General features: G+C 42.8%; 1 protein-coding gene across 1 annotated transcript in view; it reads right to left on the minus strand.

The window, feature by feature from the left end:
- egfra (epidermal growth factor receptor a (erythroblastic leukemia viral (v-erb-b) oncogene homolog, avian)) overlaps positions 1–15,496 on the minus strand; it is a 63,036-nt gene that overhangs the window by 15,574 nt on the left and 31,966 nt on the right. Inside the window, exons 6-20 of the mRNA XM_033650773.2 lie at positions 14,439–14,557; positions 13,916–14,057; positions 13,251–13,367; positions 11,102–11,228; positions 10,332–10,405; positions 10,157–10,244; positions 9,804–10,003; positions 9,518–9,650; positions 8,982–9,072; positions 8,147–8,304; positions 5,999–6,037; positions 5,700–5,844; positions 5,382–5,504; positions 3,112–3,210; positions 1,702–1,887 (exon numbers count right to left, since the gene is read on the minus strand). Coding sequence (XP_033506664.1) covers positions 1,702–1,887; positions 3,112–3,210; positions 5,382–5,504; positions 5,700–5,844; positions 5,999–6,037; positions 8,147–8,304; positions 8,982–9,072; positions 9,518–9,650; positions 9,804–10,003; positions 10,157–10,244; positions 10,332–10,405; positions 11,102–11,228; positions 13,251–13,367; positions 13,916–14,057; positions 14,439–14,557 — 1,841 coding nt within the window. The remainder of the gene's footprint in view (positions 1–1,701; positions 1,888–3,111; positions 3,211–5,381; positions 5,505–5,699; positions 5,845–5,998; positions 6,038–8,146; positions 8,305–8,981; positions 9,073–9,517; positions 9,651–9,803; positions 10,004–10,156; positions 10,245–10,331; positions 10,406–11,101; positions 11,229–13,250; positions 13,368–13,915; positions 14,058–14,438; positions 14,558–15,496) is intronic.

Genomic DNA, 15,496 nt, shown 5'->3' on the forward strand with positions numbered 1-15,496 from the left:
ACAGCCTAACTTGATCTCAAGTGGGCCGGACCAGTAAAAACATTGCGTAATAACCTATAAACAATTTACGTACAATGTGAAAACATTCATCCATTTACAAAACAAATGACGAACAGCCCGTGCCTCAGCAGCAGGGCTCCACTGATATTGTTTTAAGACAAAAGTCTGATACAGATTATTTTGTACTGGAGCTGCTGGTTGACGATATTTTGCACAATGTTCAGTATCTTTAAATATGATCACAGACAGGATTCACTGTTATTTCAGAGTTTCTGGTCAGAGTGGAGAAGCCTCTGAGGCAGCATTTTACACGAAGTATCTATTAATATCTATTAACTGTTTCTCCTGAAACCTCTCAGCCTTCACAAGAGCATCAACATTTAGAGCCCGTCCCAATACCCCCCTTAGCCCTACCCCTTGGCCCTACCCCTACATTTGCGCATTCCCACGAGGGGTAGTGGTGTCCCAATTCCTTTTTGCGTGTAGGGGTAGGGAAACTAGCCCAGATGCTGACTTGCCAGCGAAGGGTAGACGTCGCCATGGTTACCACCGAGCAAGAGACGGGGGAAAAAGTTCATACATTGCTAATGTGACCGTCGTCAGGTTGCTTGTTAGCTAGCTAGCTAGCTCGCACTATCTGGTGCCTGTCATCTGTCCTGTTCTGCAAAATTGTCGGATTTTTCACATTACGATAACCAGCTAGTATAACTATGCTGCCTCATAATGTTAGCTGGTTAGCTAGCTAGCAGAAGTCCCCTGTCGTCTGTTGTTCATCTAACGAAGAATGATGAATGCGGCAAACGCAATCGGTAGGATGAATGAGACTCCATTGTAGATGCCAGTTGGAAATGTAGATGGCTCGCAGCTTCCTATTTAAAATAGTTACGTATGTGTGAACGTAACCAACGCGGTGATGTAGTGAGTGGTGTTCCAATTCCTAGGGAAAGAATTCAACCCCTACCCCTCGATGCTTCATTTCGAGGGCCAAGGGGTAGTGGACAAGGGGGGGTATTGGGATTGGGCCTAAGTGTGCAAAGTCATCTAGTGGGCACTATTGGACCCTTGAGCGGGCCAGTTCTGGCCCCCGGGCCATATGTTTTACACCCCTGGTTTATAGCCTAGCATTAGATTTGTATCTCAAGCAACTGCATTTATGCTTCAAAAAATATAAAAGTGATGTTTTTGAGAAGATAATCTTGCTGAACAAAATGTGTTAGCATCATAAACTTTTATCTCCCACAGACCTTATTTTCTGCAATACTCCAAAATCCAGTGGAAAAATAACATCATGGCTATTTGTCGAGGGAACTGGGACAATGCTAACTTCTTGGTCGGCCTACAAAGAAAGTCATCTCTGCAGCACTCTATGCCGACTACATCCTGTGTCGCTGTATGAATAAATTTGTCTAGCATAACCAGTCATGCCATTCAGCTACATTTCTCAGCAGTTATAAGCAGCATGTACTGTTCTGTCTAGCAGTTGCAAAACAACTTGATGTGATCTGCAGAAATGCTCAGTAGCCTTTGTTTTGATCACATGCCCTGTATAACTTAAAAAACAGACACACACAAACTTGAGATAAACATTATAGTTGCTGCAGGCAAACAACATTGAAACCTTACTCCAGCCCCATGCAGGTCGCACCTATTGAACAGACAACACCATGTAACTTGATGCCTTTTATGAGGTTCCTTTCTTACCTTGGCTATCTGCACACACCAGTTGAGCAGGTACTGGGAGCCGATATTGTCCTTGTTCTCTTTGACATAGTCCAGCAGGCAGCCATAGGGCATCAGCTGGGTGACGAGCTGCACTGTGGACGTCAGGCAGATGCCGAGCAGACGACACACGTGGGGGTGTTCCACGCTGGCCATCACATAAGCCTCCTGTGGTGCGCGTGCACACATACGAAAAAAAAAGTCATTTAATGTTTTATATTATGGTGAGGCAGTCAGATGTTACAAACAACAAGACAACACCCTTATCTAGTGTATAGAGAAAAAAAAGCTATTCTTATTAATGGTGCAAAGACAAAAATAGAACAGAACTGAACAAATACTGGTGCATGAGTCCACACTTATCCTGGAAACTGATAGCTCGAGAAACATGACATTTGTGGAAATATCCAGTGTTGGGGGATAAGTTTCTTAGCAGCAGTCATGCCCAGCCAAGCATATTTTATGCGGCTCAGCTGAGAGTGGAAACTCTCAGTCGTCAAAACAGAAAAGCGACTTAAAGAAAAAATGATGGGGATAATCCACACTGGCCACCAACTGCAGGCTTCCAGCAGGGAGACCCGTGCAAACAGCACTTCAAACTGAGCTTTCCTGAGTAGATTTCCTGCCGTGAGTACATTAATTGTACCCCACATGACTATTACAGTATCAACACTGTGTGGTAAAAAAAACACTCAATTGTTAGGAGCTTTGTAATTTTGACAGTCTGATGAGGAAGAGGCTTTAAAGCACATTTAAAAACAAGCCTATGCCCTCAAGTCATGAAGTTCAGAGGACATGCATGTCCACCACAACTTCCAGATGTACAATGACTGAGCAACACAACCACAAAATCACAGGATCTAACATGCACATTCAGCCGTTTGCATAATGCTTTTTGAACAGGCTGCTTCCTCAGTGCGGCTACAGGACTGCATTCCTTTCCAGAACACCTCAGCCTTGGATTACAAACCAACGCCCACGCAAAGCCCTCCAATGAATTAATGTCATTTCCTACAGCTCCATAAGAGGGTCAACAGCGTAGAACCATGACACGTTCTCCATTACAAGGAAAATAAGTAGTCATTAGTTTCAAATCAGGTTGCATGCACTATAAATTACAGGATACGTTACAGTTAACCTGACATCTGGAAAGCAATAATTGTCACTCACTTTGTGCAATGCACTGAGGTACGCCTGAGCCGTGTTAATCCAGTCAAAATATTGTGATAGTTACTACCAAATGTGCACAGAGATTTTCAACTTTCAGTAGCAGACACTTGACTGAAGTAGTCTGGGAAATAACATGTCAAATGAATGGCTTATTTTAGTTCTGACTCAGTTTTACAGTAAACCTAGAGTCTAAAAATGTGCCATATGAATCAGTGAACCTACGTCCAAGATCTCTTTGTTTGCTTTTGGCGATGTGGCCTCCCTCAAAACCTTGATGGCGACTGGGATCTTCACATCCTCTCCCTCTGGAACCCACAGGCCCTGTATGGACACAAGTTTGTTATTTCCCATGCTTTAATTACACCTGAATCATCGTGTGAACACAAGTGCACACATGAAAATGTACAGTACAATTATATATGCTGACATGTATGTACTGCATGAACGCAACCCTGCCTCCAAACACTTTGTTCTATTTTATATACATGAAGACCTTTAGCCTTAGTCCCCCCTAAACCCAGTGGTGGAAATAAAATAAGTGAGTAGATTCACTCAAGTGCTTCATTTAAGTACAATTTTGAGGCACTTGTACTTCCATTTATACCACTCTTGTACTTCATTTCAAAGAGTAATATTACTTTTTTATACCACTTCATCTAGATGACTGCTGTGTATGTACATCAGCAGTAATAATCATGCTGCTTATATCTTTGCATAATAATCATAACCAAATAATATCATTTATGAAAGGGATCAAATAAATACTTTTACATTTGATAGTTATGTACATTTTGCTTATATCTTTGCACTTCTGCTTCAGTAAAAGTTCAAAAACGCAGGACTCTTGCTTAGCAGTTTACAGCATTATACTGGTAGTTTGACAGTGATTCATTTGTAATTTTTTTTGTTTTTGTAAATTGTACATCTCTAATAATTTTGTATCACTTCTTAGTCTGGAACTCTTGTTCAATTATTCGCTTTTATCCTTTTCTTTTATGTATGATTGTTAGTAATTAATAGGGGAGGTATCTTCATAAACCAGTTTTGGCTTCTAACCTCTCCTACACAATGTTTTAACTTTTAATCTCTTTTTTTCCTGTACTTTCTACACATGTATGTGCAAATAAACTAAACTAAACTAATTAAGTATTTCTGTAACCTTACTCTAACCTCAACCCAATGACCAAATCTTTACCTTGAAACAGCCCTTTGAGCCACTTTCCAAAAATGACCTTGCTATTAAAGGGATAGTGCACCCAAAATGCAAATTCAGCCATTATCTACTCACCCATATGCCGAGGGAGGCTCAGGTGAAGTTTTAGAGTCCTCACATCACTTGCAGAGATCCAAGAGGAGAGGAGGTAGCAACACAACTCCACCTAATGGAGGCTGATGGCGCCCCAGATTCAAATGTCCAAAAACACATAATTGAAACCACAAAATATCTCCATACTGCTCGTCCGTAGTGATCCAAGTGTCCTGAAACCCCGACATAAAAAGTTGTTTGGAAAAACATCATTTGAACTCTGTTTTTAGCCTCATTGTAGCCTGTAGCTCTGACTGCCTCTCTGTGCACCATGCTCGTGTGTGCGCTTGCGTGAGACCAGCAAAAGCATGTGAACACACATGAACATGGTGCCCATGTCTCATGGTCTCACACAAGCACGCACACGTGAGCGCGGTGCACAGAGAGGCAGTTAGAGCTGCAGGCTACAATGAGGCTAAAAACAGAGTTCAAATGACGTTTTTCCAAACAACTTTTTATGTCGGGGCTTCAGGACACTTGGATCACTACGGACGAGCAGTATGGAGATATTTTGTGGTTTCAGTTATGTGTTTTTGGACGTTTGAATCTGGGGCACCGTCAGCCTCCATTAGGTGGAGTTGTGTTGCTACCTCCTCTCCCCTGGGATCTCCACAAGTGATGTGAGGACTCTAAAACTTCACCTGAGCCTCCCTCGGCATATGGGTGAGTAGATAATGGCTGAATTTTCATTTTTGGGTGCACTATCCCTTTATGGTCTAAAACTAAAACTGGTCCTCGCAAAGATATAAATTCAACTTGTTTTTATATATCAAGCGAGAACATTGTGTTGACCTACATTCTCTCTCTGGAGATTTACTTAAAGCAACCCTAAAATAAGCAGTTAACTTTGCAGAGACCTTTTGTCTCCATGTGAAAATAAGTCCCCAGTGTCACTGTGTAAACACAGATATATCCCCACGATGAAATGAATACATGCATATATACACACATACACATAGAACTGAAAGTGAAAGTGGAGTCACTCACGCATGATCTGGCAACTCAAAAATGTGTCTTTTAATTGAAAAATTGACAACAGATGTAGATGAGCCAAATCACTGACGGGTGTTGGTTATGTAAACTTGGCACAAGCAGTTCTCCTTAACTCCAGCTCCAATAAAGCTTAGCGCTGGACGGGAATTTTGACAGCAAGGTGTTTTGAGACAAACCTGCTCCATGTTATTACCTTGTAAACAGTACCAAAAGCTCCTGATCCCAGCACTTTGATTTTCTTAAATTCAGGTTCCTTCAGGATCCGCAGCAGAGCCTGGTTTGGAGCCTCGCCACTTGGAGTCAGAGGTTCAACCAACTGGAATAGAAGGACTCAATATTTCACACACTGTCTCACAAACAGCACTAGTGATTCTTTAAAAAGAAATCACACAAAAAAGTAAAAAAAACTTTCATATAGCAGACTTCTATCTCTGTAGATAACCCCCCAACATCTCAAAAACATCTTCTGTCCACATCTTGAAGTGTGGTGACTCAGTTCCCTTTGTCGTACCTCTCTCTCTTGGAGAAGTCGACGCATGGTTCTCTTCCTCTTGATGTGGCGTCGGCGCAGCAACACAAACACAGACAGGCCAGCAATAAGAACAGCCAGCAGACCCCCGACTACACCAGCCGCAATCATGGAAAGGCCAGAGGGGCTGAAAGACAGGTGGGAGCTCATTTAAGAGTGCAGATGGAAAACAGAGCACATTTACAGATCCAGTAAACAAGGAGAGATGAGATTAGACTGGAACTTTGGCGAAGTCAGTGTGTACTTCAGCATCAGTGATTAGTGAAGCTGTGTTTACTCACCCTTTACCTTGGCAGCCTTCAAGACCAGGACCCATGCAACTGTAAAGAAAGCAATGCAAAGAATCTGATGTAAAGATACCATCACTTTAATTCCACACTGAAAATTCACAGTCATCAAAAGTCATTTTTCATACCATGAAGTCAAAGTTCTCTGTAATTTGCTACCAGATTAATGCCTAATTTATACATATGCAGAAAAGCTGAGCAGGGCCACAGAGATGCTTGCATCGAGCTGCAGAGACACGCCGTGCACTTGCAGAAAAATGTGTAAATTGTGCGCCTGGCACCACAGACGCTGCGGAAGTTTGACTGAAAACAGTACAGAAGACACGCACATCCCAGCGTCCAATGGTGTGGGTGCTGTACCAAAGAGGCATCTGGCAAAGTAGACAACAAATAAGTCCGCACACCAAGCAGCTCCTGTTCAGAAAGATTTTAATGCAGAGTGATGTTTCGAACCCACGGCTCTTTCTCTGACCTCTGATACATGACAGAAATTCGCCATCTTAAATACGCCACACCTGTTGCCCATATTCAGTATAAAAATAAACCAAGGAAATATATATATGTATCTATGTACAACAATATCTTACCAGAACTACTTTTGATATATAAATATATAAGGGGAAAATACTAGCATGAACATATTTTATACCCCAGAAACATATGGTAAAATTACAAAATCATCGAGTTAAGTGGCCGTCATACATTCAGAGATGCCTCTCCTCATGAGGAACACATTTGCCTCAAGAACCCATAACTTCCGCTTATATAGATTTTCCGCCATTTTGAATTTTTTGAAAAACACTTCAAATGGATCTCTTCCCAGGAAGTTTGAGCGATCTGCATGAAACTGGGTGAACATAATCTAGGGACCAATATCTAAAGTTCCCTCGTGGCAAAAGTTGGAAAACTTACTAAAACTGAGCTTCTATAAGGCAATGAATATTGCGGAGGGCGTGGCTCATCACATAAAGGTGTATAACATCTCAAGGGTTTCACCCATCACCACGCAACTCTGTAGGCATATGACCACACATAATCTGAGGGGACCCTTCCAGATTTATAATTAGAGAATTACAAATCTGGTCTAATGTCAAATTACTCATTGAGGCCTTAAGGGGCCAAAGTGCTCAATGTATGTATCCAGAGCAGTTCACATTTAAGGCTCAGGCACCATGGGTATTTAAGATGGCAACTTCCTGTCATTTATCAGAAGTCAGAGGGAGAGCCGTGGGCTCAAAACATCACTCTGCATTAAAATGTTTCTTAACAGGAACTGCTTGGTGTGTGGACTTATTTGTTTTCTACTTTTGCAGAACTCTGATATCAGAGCCGGGAGGAGGGCGTTCTGGACAGTCCTGGTCCCAACACGCATGTGTGAAATTTCATCCTACATGCACCAGCCTGCACAGCGCACATAGGCGCACGGCAACAGAAGTATAGACTGCGCATAAAAGCCTTGAATGCCTCAGTCACAGGGGTCCGTAGGGATGTGTTTAGTTCTATGTGGTTCAATGACGTAATCCTGAAAAGCTAGACTAGTGAAAAATAAGAGTGGAAATACTTCATCATATTTTTCCTTAGAAAAAGTCGCACAAGACGACTACAAAAGCCCGTCCACACAGGCGTGGTGTCCTGAACCACAGCACCCATCAGTACACCAACCAGCCAGCACCATGGCTGAATGTTGGTCATCAATCAATGTGAACATTAGGTCTGCTTTCATCTCACTCAAAGCTATATTTGTTCTGTTTTATAACGCAGTGTAGCCCTCTGTTTGTTGAATAATAAAATGAATGGGAACCAGTGGCAAAAGGTTTCAGATATCTAGAACATGATGATGTTCTCTGGAAGAAGAGTAATAAAGGTAATAATATATCAAGTTTAAGTGAATGGATAAAGATGACACATCGCTGGTATTTTCCTTTAATCTTAGTCCACAACATCTCTCCTAAATTGTCTGATTTCATCATTAATCTCAGCAAATATTGCCTCATGTCAAAGCCGACCTCTCTCTCCCCAATCTGTGCCAACTCCACCACAGCTGACCCTCCTGCCTTGCTGCATCAACATTACGACAGACAAATGTTTGCAACACAGAGAAACATAGTGCCAGTTCGCAGGTCAGGCGAACAATGCATTTACCCTTGAGTGCAGTTTTTGTGGCAGGGCTTGCACACTTGCATCGTATCTGCGTATTTCCACACCAGCGTGTCGTCCTCGCCTGGCACGCCTTGAGGACACCGGGACACACAGAACAGGCCGTCTTGGAAGTTGGCACACTTAGTGCAGTTTCCAGGACCCTGAAAGGAAAAGGAAAAAAAAACACATGATGTTTACAACACTCTTGAGAGGTGTAGTAAATATTATGTAAACTGCCCGGTCTCATAGTAATAATTTGTCAAAGCAAGCTGCGTCCATCTTCCACATAAAGTTGCAAATGTTAGGCAATGAAAACCCACCTAGAAATGTTCAGTTTAGGCCAGTACAGCTCTGTTGTTTGAGAGACTTACTGCAACAAAGTGCTGCAATGTGATACTTTCTTTCAACCCATCGACTTGTATTTTCAATAATGATACCCTACATTCCAAGAGTTGCTTTCAACAACCCTGAAAAGGGGCGTGAGCGTGTTGTTTTCAGTCAAAGATGGGATTATGAGTGCATAAAAGTAGACTGTGCGCCAACTACACAGCCACACCCTTCATCCAAAGCACAACATGTCTTGTGGCTGCACTGCATTGTGGTCTAATAAGGCTGCTGTTGATGGAGAAATTGGTAGCGCTAACATTTCTGCAACACATCTCAAGCTGCGTAATTGTTCCTTTGTGGTGCTCTTCGATTCTGAGTGACTGACACAAAAACATGACTTTTAATTATCAGACTCATAAATAATGTCCACAAAGCTGTTCGACAGTAGTTCAAGTGATTTTTCGTCTTTGTTATGTTTGTGATAATAGCTCAGTTGTTGTGACACACATACAGGCGCACTGCAGGTTGCGGTCCCATTCATGCGTTGACACTCGGGGTGACACTCCACGCAGGTTTTATTCACGACAGTCTCCCGCAGATCCCTGTAAAGACAATAACAAAGCTGACAGACTCCCACCGCAGGCGCGCCTCATTTCAAACAGGTACATGTGAAGTGAAATCCTTGATCCCTTTTTTGAGGGCACAAGTTAAATTGTAAGCACGTCGAGATTCAATGTTTGACAGAGATCTGCAAAGATAAACAGATGTGAGTGAATGTGCCATTTCAGCTGCAGTGTTTGTCTTATATCTGCTGGGGTTTAGCTTTAAAAGACCTTGGATCGTATTTGGTCTTTGAATTGATTCAATAACAAATCCCCAAACTCATCTAATGTCATAGTCTGGAAATGCTCGTGGTCTGAAAATAGACTTTGAGGGAGTTAACTGTAGAGCACACAAATCTGATGTTCAGACTGTTTGTTTGTCTAAAATAGGGAGCACCGCATTTCAGAGCTTAAAAAGGCATTAAAACCCAGATTTCTCCCTTACCCCTCCAGGATGTTGCAGGAGTCAACACAGCTCCCATCACGGCTGTAGTCACGGCAGGCGAAACACATGTCCGGGCCAGGGCCCCAGCAGCTGTCCGTGGAACACTTCCTGTCACAAGTGTTGTTCCTCAGGGCTGAAAACAAACATACAATCTCAAGAGAAGATCTTTCCCACATCATTATCCAATTTTGAAATAAGATCCCGTTAATTAAATCTGGCTTGTGCATTGCGTAATCTGTAGTTAGAACACAAAACACAGAAAGGATCTGACTGAATTCACATTTACCACATGTGGCAGCATCAGCATTTTCCTCTATGGTAGCACTCTGGCTTTCTGATTTGAAGAGGCCCTTCCAGTGGCTTTTGTCAGTGTAGCACAGGTTCGGGTTCTTCATGATGACCACATCTCCATCGCTGATTTCTCTCAGGGAGCGGAGGCCCAAGTAGCTGATGCCGAGCTGAGCCATCATCAAACTGCGGCTACCACTATCAAAGAGAGAAAGGTACAACAGGAAAAGATGAAGAAAAAAAGGCACGCTTTAATAACAGTCTTGAGTAATCCTCAGCTCTCGAACAACAAATCCATTTCTTGTGATCCAGCGGTTGTGAATCCACAGGGGGTCTTTACAAGGAACATACCGTTTAGTTCGTCCTCGAACGATCTCCAGATTCTCGAAAGGACTGAGTGAGCTCAGGCTCTCTGGCCACATCTGAATCAACAAGTATCCTAAAGCAACAAATGGGTTGTTAATTGTGAAACTCTTCAATGTGCATTTAATGTGTCATGCATTACTCAGGTCTTATGCAGTCTTACCAGTAATTTCCTTAACTGTCTTAAACACCTCAAGCTGGGCAGGCTCCATCTTTGGTGTTTTGGTATACGGATCCCTACAAATAAAGGTGGCAAAGGTGCCCGGTTATCCGTTGCAGTTGATGTAATTGATACACACAGTCATAAAGGCTGTAATGTTTTTAAAAGGATAGTTTGGATCTTTTAAAGTGGAGTCGTATGAGGCAATTATCCAGTGTAATACAGCAGATGGTGATCGGCACAGGCAGTAAATCGAAACCGAAGCGAAGCAATGTACTGTTGTAGATGGGGGAAGCAGAAAAATGTATTTTAGCCACCTAAAAAAAATCTATAACAGTCCAAACTGAGAATGTTTTCACCTAACCCTTTAAAGCACCAAAGTCACACAATAACACAAACAAACTAACTGATCGAAGCAGCGGCAGACCAGCAGCTTCTGTCTTTAGTGATGTTAAATTACCGGTTTTCTCAATGGATTTGAAGAAAGCGATATATCGGCTTTAGTTTCCCTGAGGAAACCACTGTCTGACAGCAAGGTAAAGCAGTGAAAATACTCTCAATATTGCATATATTTAAAGTGATATTGATTTTTTTAGGCGGGACTTTTTTATGAGGCTAAAATACATTCTGCTGCTACCTGTCCACAACAGTAGACTGCTTCTCCTAACTGGGGGCGTGCCAATCGCCATCTACTGTATATAATACACTAACTATGGATAATTACCTCATACAATCCCACTTCAAGAACTCCCCCTTTACTGCCCTTAACTTACCCATGAATCGATGTGCGGATGATAGCAATGTTCCCATTGATTTTCGTGCAGTTTTTGAAAGAGTCAATGTTGGTGGCATTGACAGACAGAGTGTGAGTCAGGTTTCCTGATCCAAGTCCATCACACACTGTAAACAATTAAGAAAACAAATCAGCACAAAAACTGTTTGAAAGCTAGTTTTGGTATTAGCGAGGTATTTTAGAGAGGGCAAACTGTGTTAGAAGTACTGTGGTATTCAAACTCTTCACTTCAGTAAAATAAACAATACCACCATGTAAACCACAGACTACTAATTATTATCAGCAATATGGGAAGTATCAAAAATAAAAGTATTAATTTTCTAGCAATTTGCTCCCTTAAAGGGAAACTTTGCCGATTTTCAACCACCTCTGTGTCACCGCAGTGTGTGAAGATAAACTGTGCTTGTTTTCTTCCTGTGCCTCAAGTGCTGGAGCTCCGTATCCATCTGACAGCAAAAGAGTCACCTGGCGGACTTTTGCTGGTGGATGGGCGGGGAGCTCTGGCTGCTTGAGGCACAGGAGGAAAACAAATCCTGTTCATCTACACACACTGCAGTGACAGAGAGCCTGATGACATTTAAAGTTTCCCTTTAAAGTGTTATATCATTATGTATTACAGTATTGCATTATTGGTGATGCATTCACATGAAAGTAGTGTTAGCATGAAGCAGACATGGGGGAAAGTCACACATGTGCACAAGTCTTTACCTTCAAGTCTCAAGTTAGTTGTGGTGAGAAGCAAGTCAAGTCCCTGCTATAAGTCAAGCAAGTCAAGTCGAGTCATTGCTCAGGTCAAGCAAGTCACAAGTCAACTCATGTGTCACATACAGCAAACATCTCCTCACGATCCTCTAGCTACATGTCCTCTGAATATGCTGTGAAAAAGTCTGGTCTCTGTAGGCAGCCCAGGCTCCGCAAATGGCAACAAAAACTTTGGGTCCAGCTGCACCAACCAGCCAGCGCGAGACAAGCGAAAGCAAGCACACACACATGAATGCGGTTCATCGGATGAACTCAGCTAAATTTTAAAAATCTAATTCATGGTGAAGGGTCACGCATTTTCCACCAGTCACTTCGAAAAGCTCAAGGAAAAATATTTGTGGCTACAGGGGGGGATCAAAATAAAATAAATAAATAGAATAAAAATGAACCAGCCACCCTCCTCCTCTGATAAGTTAAGAACAGTCCCTTCAGTGCGGTGAGGTTTGTGGATCGTTACCTGTCACGTCACATACCTGTGTGCCGCCACGGCTCAGTTGTTTGGGTACTTATGACACCAACCAAGAGGAAATTAATGGACCTGGAGCCGGGCTTCTCGGTTGCCGGTAAACTGTTATCTTGCGGTGGCCATAGCGCTCCTCCATATTCCTGTCTGTGACCCCCGTTCAACCCACAACCGGCAGGATTCGCTTTTCGTTTCTGCTGCTGGTTGAAATCTGTAATTGCACAGCGTGCTCCTGAATGATTTCTTTTGCTTGCACAAAACTATTTTTAGCTGCAAACGCGAGTAAAATGCTCGCACCGTAGAGGTCTGTCAAATGACGTTTTTTCCAAACAACTTTTTATGTCCGGGCTTCAGGCCACTTGGATAACTGGAGCAGTATAGAGATAGCTCCGTTGTGTCCTTTCGAGTCATCTGTCTCAAGTCATCAATACAAAGTCAAAGTCAAGTCTTTTATCAACGTTAGCCAAGCAAGTCTCAAGTCATCATAGTTGCGACTCGAGTCTGACTCGAGTTAAGGAATGTGACTCGAGTCCCCCATCTCTGGCATGAAGACATCTAGCCTGGCTCTGTCCAAAAGGGAAACACCTCTAAAGCTCACTAGTTAACACCAAATATGTTTGTTCAATCCGTTCAAAAACCAAAGTGTAAACATGACAAGTTATCTTCCTGGCTGCAGGCCGTAGTAGCTAACTTCATAATTACTGGACTGATACTGAGAGTGGGACCAGATCATGAAGCTCAAGTCTGAATAGCATAAAATGGAAGCACTCAGGTACCACTGACTTGTAGTAAAGCACAGTACTTGAGTAAATGTCCTCAGCTTTGTTCCACAGCTGCAGACAACACTGTGTGTATGAGTCAGAAATATGTCCCCAGGTTGTACAGTGATAGCTGGACCCCCTACCTTTTGGACACAGTCCGTCACACTTGGCGCACTTCCTGACTCCTCCCTCGTCCACCTCGTATGTGTTCCCACTGCACGTCCGCACACACGCTCCGTGATCAGTAACAACATAGTTATCTGGAATGATTCCAAAATACAAGCTGTTTACTTCACAAGCATGCAACATTTACAGGTTGAATACAATTAAAACATATCTAAATCTTTATGCATTTGCAACCCGTATGAGTTGTACCACAAGTATGACTATAGGTGCATAATGATGCTGTGGGCCTTACAGTATACACTGAGTAACACTGGGACAGACCTGTGTAAGTTAAACTGAGAAAGAACAGTTGTTGCATTAACACGCCCTGAAACTCAATCATTTTCTTTCTGTGTTTCTACAGTTTATAATTAAACCTGGACAAACTGTAACCACTGAATGTGTAACAGCTCTGAAGGACAACCTGGGCACTCGCACAGCATACCACAATGTGAAAAAGCTCATAACCATGCATGATTTGTTTCATATTGGCCGGTGAAGCCTACTAGCTTTACTTTATTTATCTTGACTGTCAAAACAACAGTTACAGTGAATACCATGAATATATCAGTGTCAAGGAAGGTGAAAAGTGAACAGTAATCAGCTAAAAATATAAAAAAATAAGCTGTTTATGTGTTCTTACGTGGGCAGCTCTTCACACACGTGGCCCCGAAGTTGTACTTTCCATGTGGGTTAGGAACCAGCTGGTGCAGGTTGGGGTCATAGCGCATGAGGCCGGGGCAGGAGTCCTTACACACCCCGTCGTCCTGGAAGTCCCGACAGGCCTGCAGCACAAACAACAGTCATCCAGTACACAGGGACCATAACAGAGCCCCACACTAATGATAACACTGCATTCCTCTACAGCCTCGGCTTAATCCTCAGAGCTGCAGAGAGGGAGAGCAGACGCCGATACTCGAGGCACTGCCAAATGAAAGATTTAATCAGCAGTTATTTGTCTCATTGGTACTGAAACCAATAACAATACTTATGATCATAAAAACAGATGCCGCTAAGTGAGGGCTTTGTTTTGTCGGAGGCTCCTCATCCAGATTTAATGCAGAAATATGAAACATTTAGTGTCATTTCTTGTTCAAGCTCGTCTCCTCCCCACGTCCTTATCATATCATTACTCTTGTCCCCATGTGAAGGTGTCTTTCTCTCACCAGACAGTCGGTGGGCCGCGGTCCTGTGCAGCCCGCAGCACAGTGCTCATTACAACAGTCACTGGGTGAAGGCCCTTTGCATCTCTTTGAGCACTGCTGTGCACAGTTCAGCTTTGTTACTGGAAATGAGGACAGGACAAAGTCAGTGAAGTGACCTGTAGCAAGTTTTTTTAAATTTATTTTTGAGTTTAGGGCCAAATTAAAGGGACAATTCACCCCAAAAATCAAAAATACATATTTTTCCTTTTATCAAGATGGCATCCAGCTTGTTGAGCTCCAAGTGCAAAGAATAGAAAACTCAACAGCAATATTTCTTTCTAGGAATCATGATCTGGTTACTCAAGATAATCCACATCTTTGTTGTAAGCAGTTGTATTAAGGAACTATTTTCTGTCAACACAGCTTCACCCCACCAACTGTATCACCGTGCAGAAGGAAGCATTTATCTACTCATGGACGAGAAGCTTGTGCTTGTAACAGAGCAAGATGTAACATAAATGTCTTCCTCCATGGCTGAGCTGTAATGTTAGCTACCTCAGTGGTGCTAGGTGAGCCAGCAGTAGTTGCACGCTTCCTTCTGCAGGGTGGTATGATTTGAGTTTTTTTAAATTTATTTTTTCGTCACTTTGAGCACCACAAGCCGAGTGCCATCTAGTTACATTGCATTCGAGAGAAGACAGATATATCTGCGGTTGATATCGCCAACACTATCTAGGTTGATAAACAGCACTAAAGGTAAGATGAAAAGTTTGTAATTTTGATGTTGGGCTTAACTGTCACTTTAAAGGCCCTGACACACCAAGCCGATGGTCGACCAAAGTTGGGCCGTCGGTGAGCGTCTCTTGCCCCCATAGTTTTTGCGGTCGGCACTTCGGCGTCTGCGTCTTTTTGGTCGTTTGAGCATGCTGAATCGGCGGCGGAGCTTGTCAGTGAGAGATATCACTCTGATTGGCTGTTCAGGTTTTATTTCCTCACCCCTGTAGTGAGTGAATCTGCCTGTAGTGAAATCGGGGCTAACCGGTGCTTCCTCCTCAGGCTCCACTTCACTCAGCTGCCCC

The sequence above is a fragment of the Epinephelus lanceolatus genome, chromosome 12, assembly GCF_041903045.1.
Source record: "Epinephelus lanceolatus isolate andai-2023 chromosome 12, ASM4190304v1, whole genome shotgun sequence".
Taxonomy (NCBI): domain Eukaryota; kingdom Metazoa; phylum Chordata; class Actinopteri; order Perciformes; family Serranidae; genus Epinephelus; species Epinephelus lanceolatus.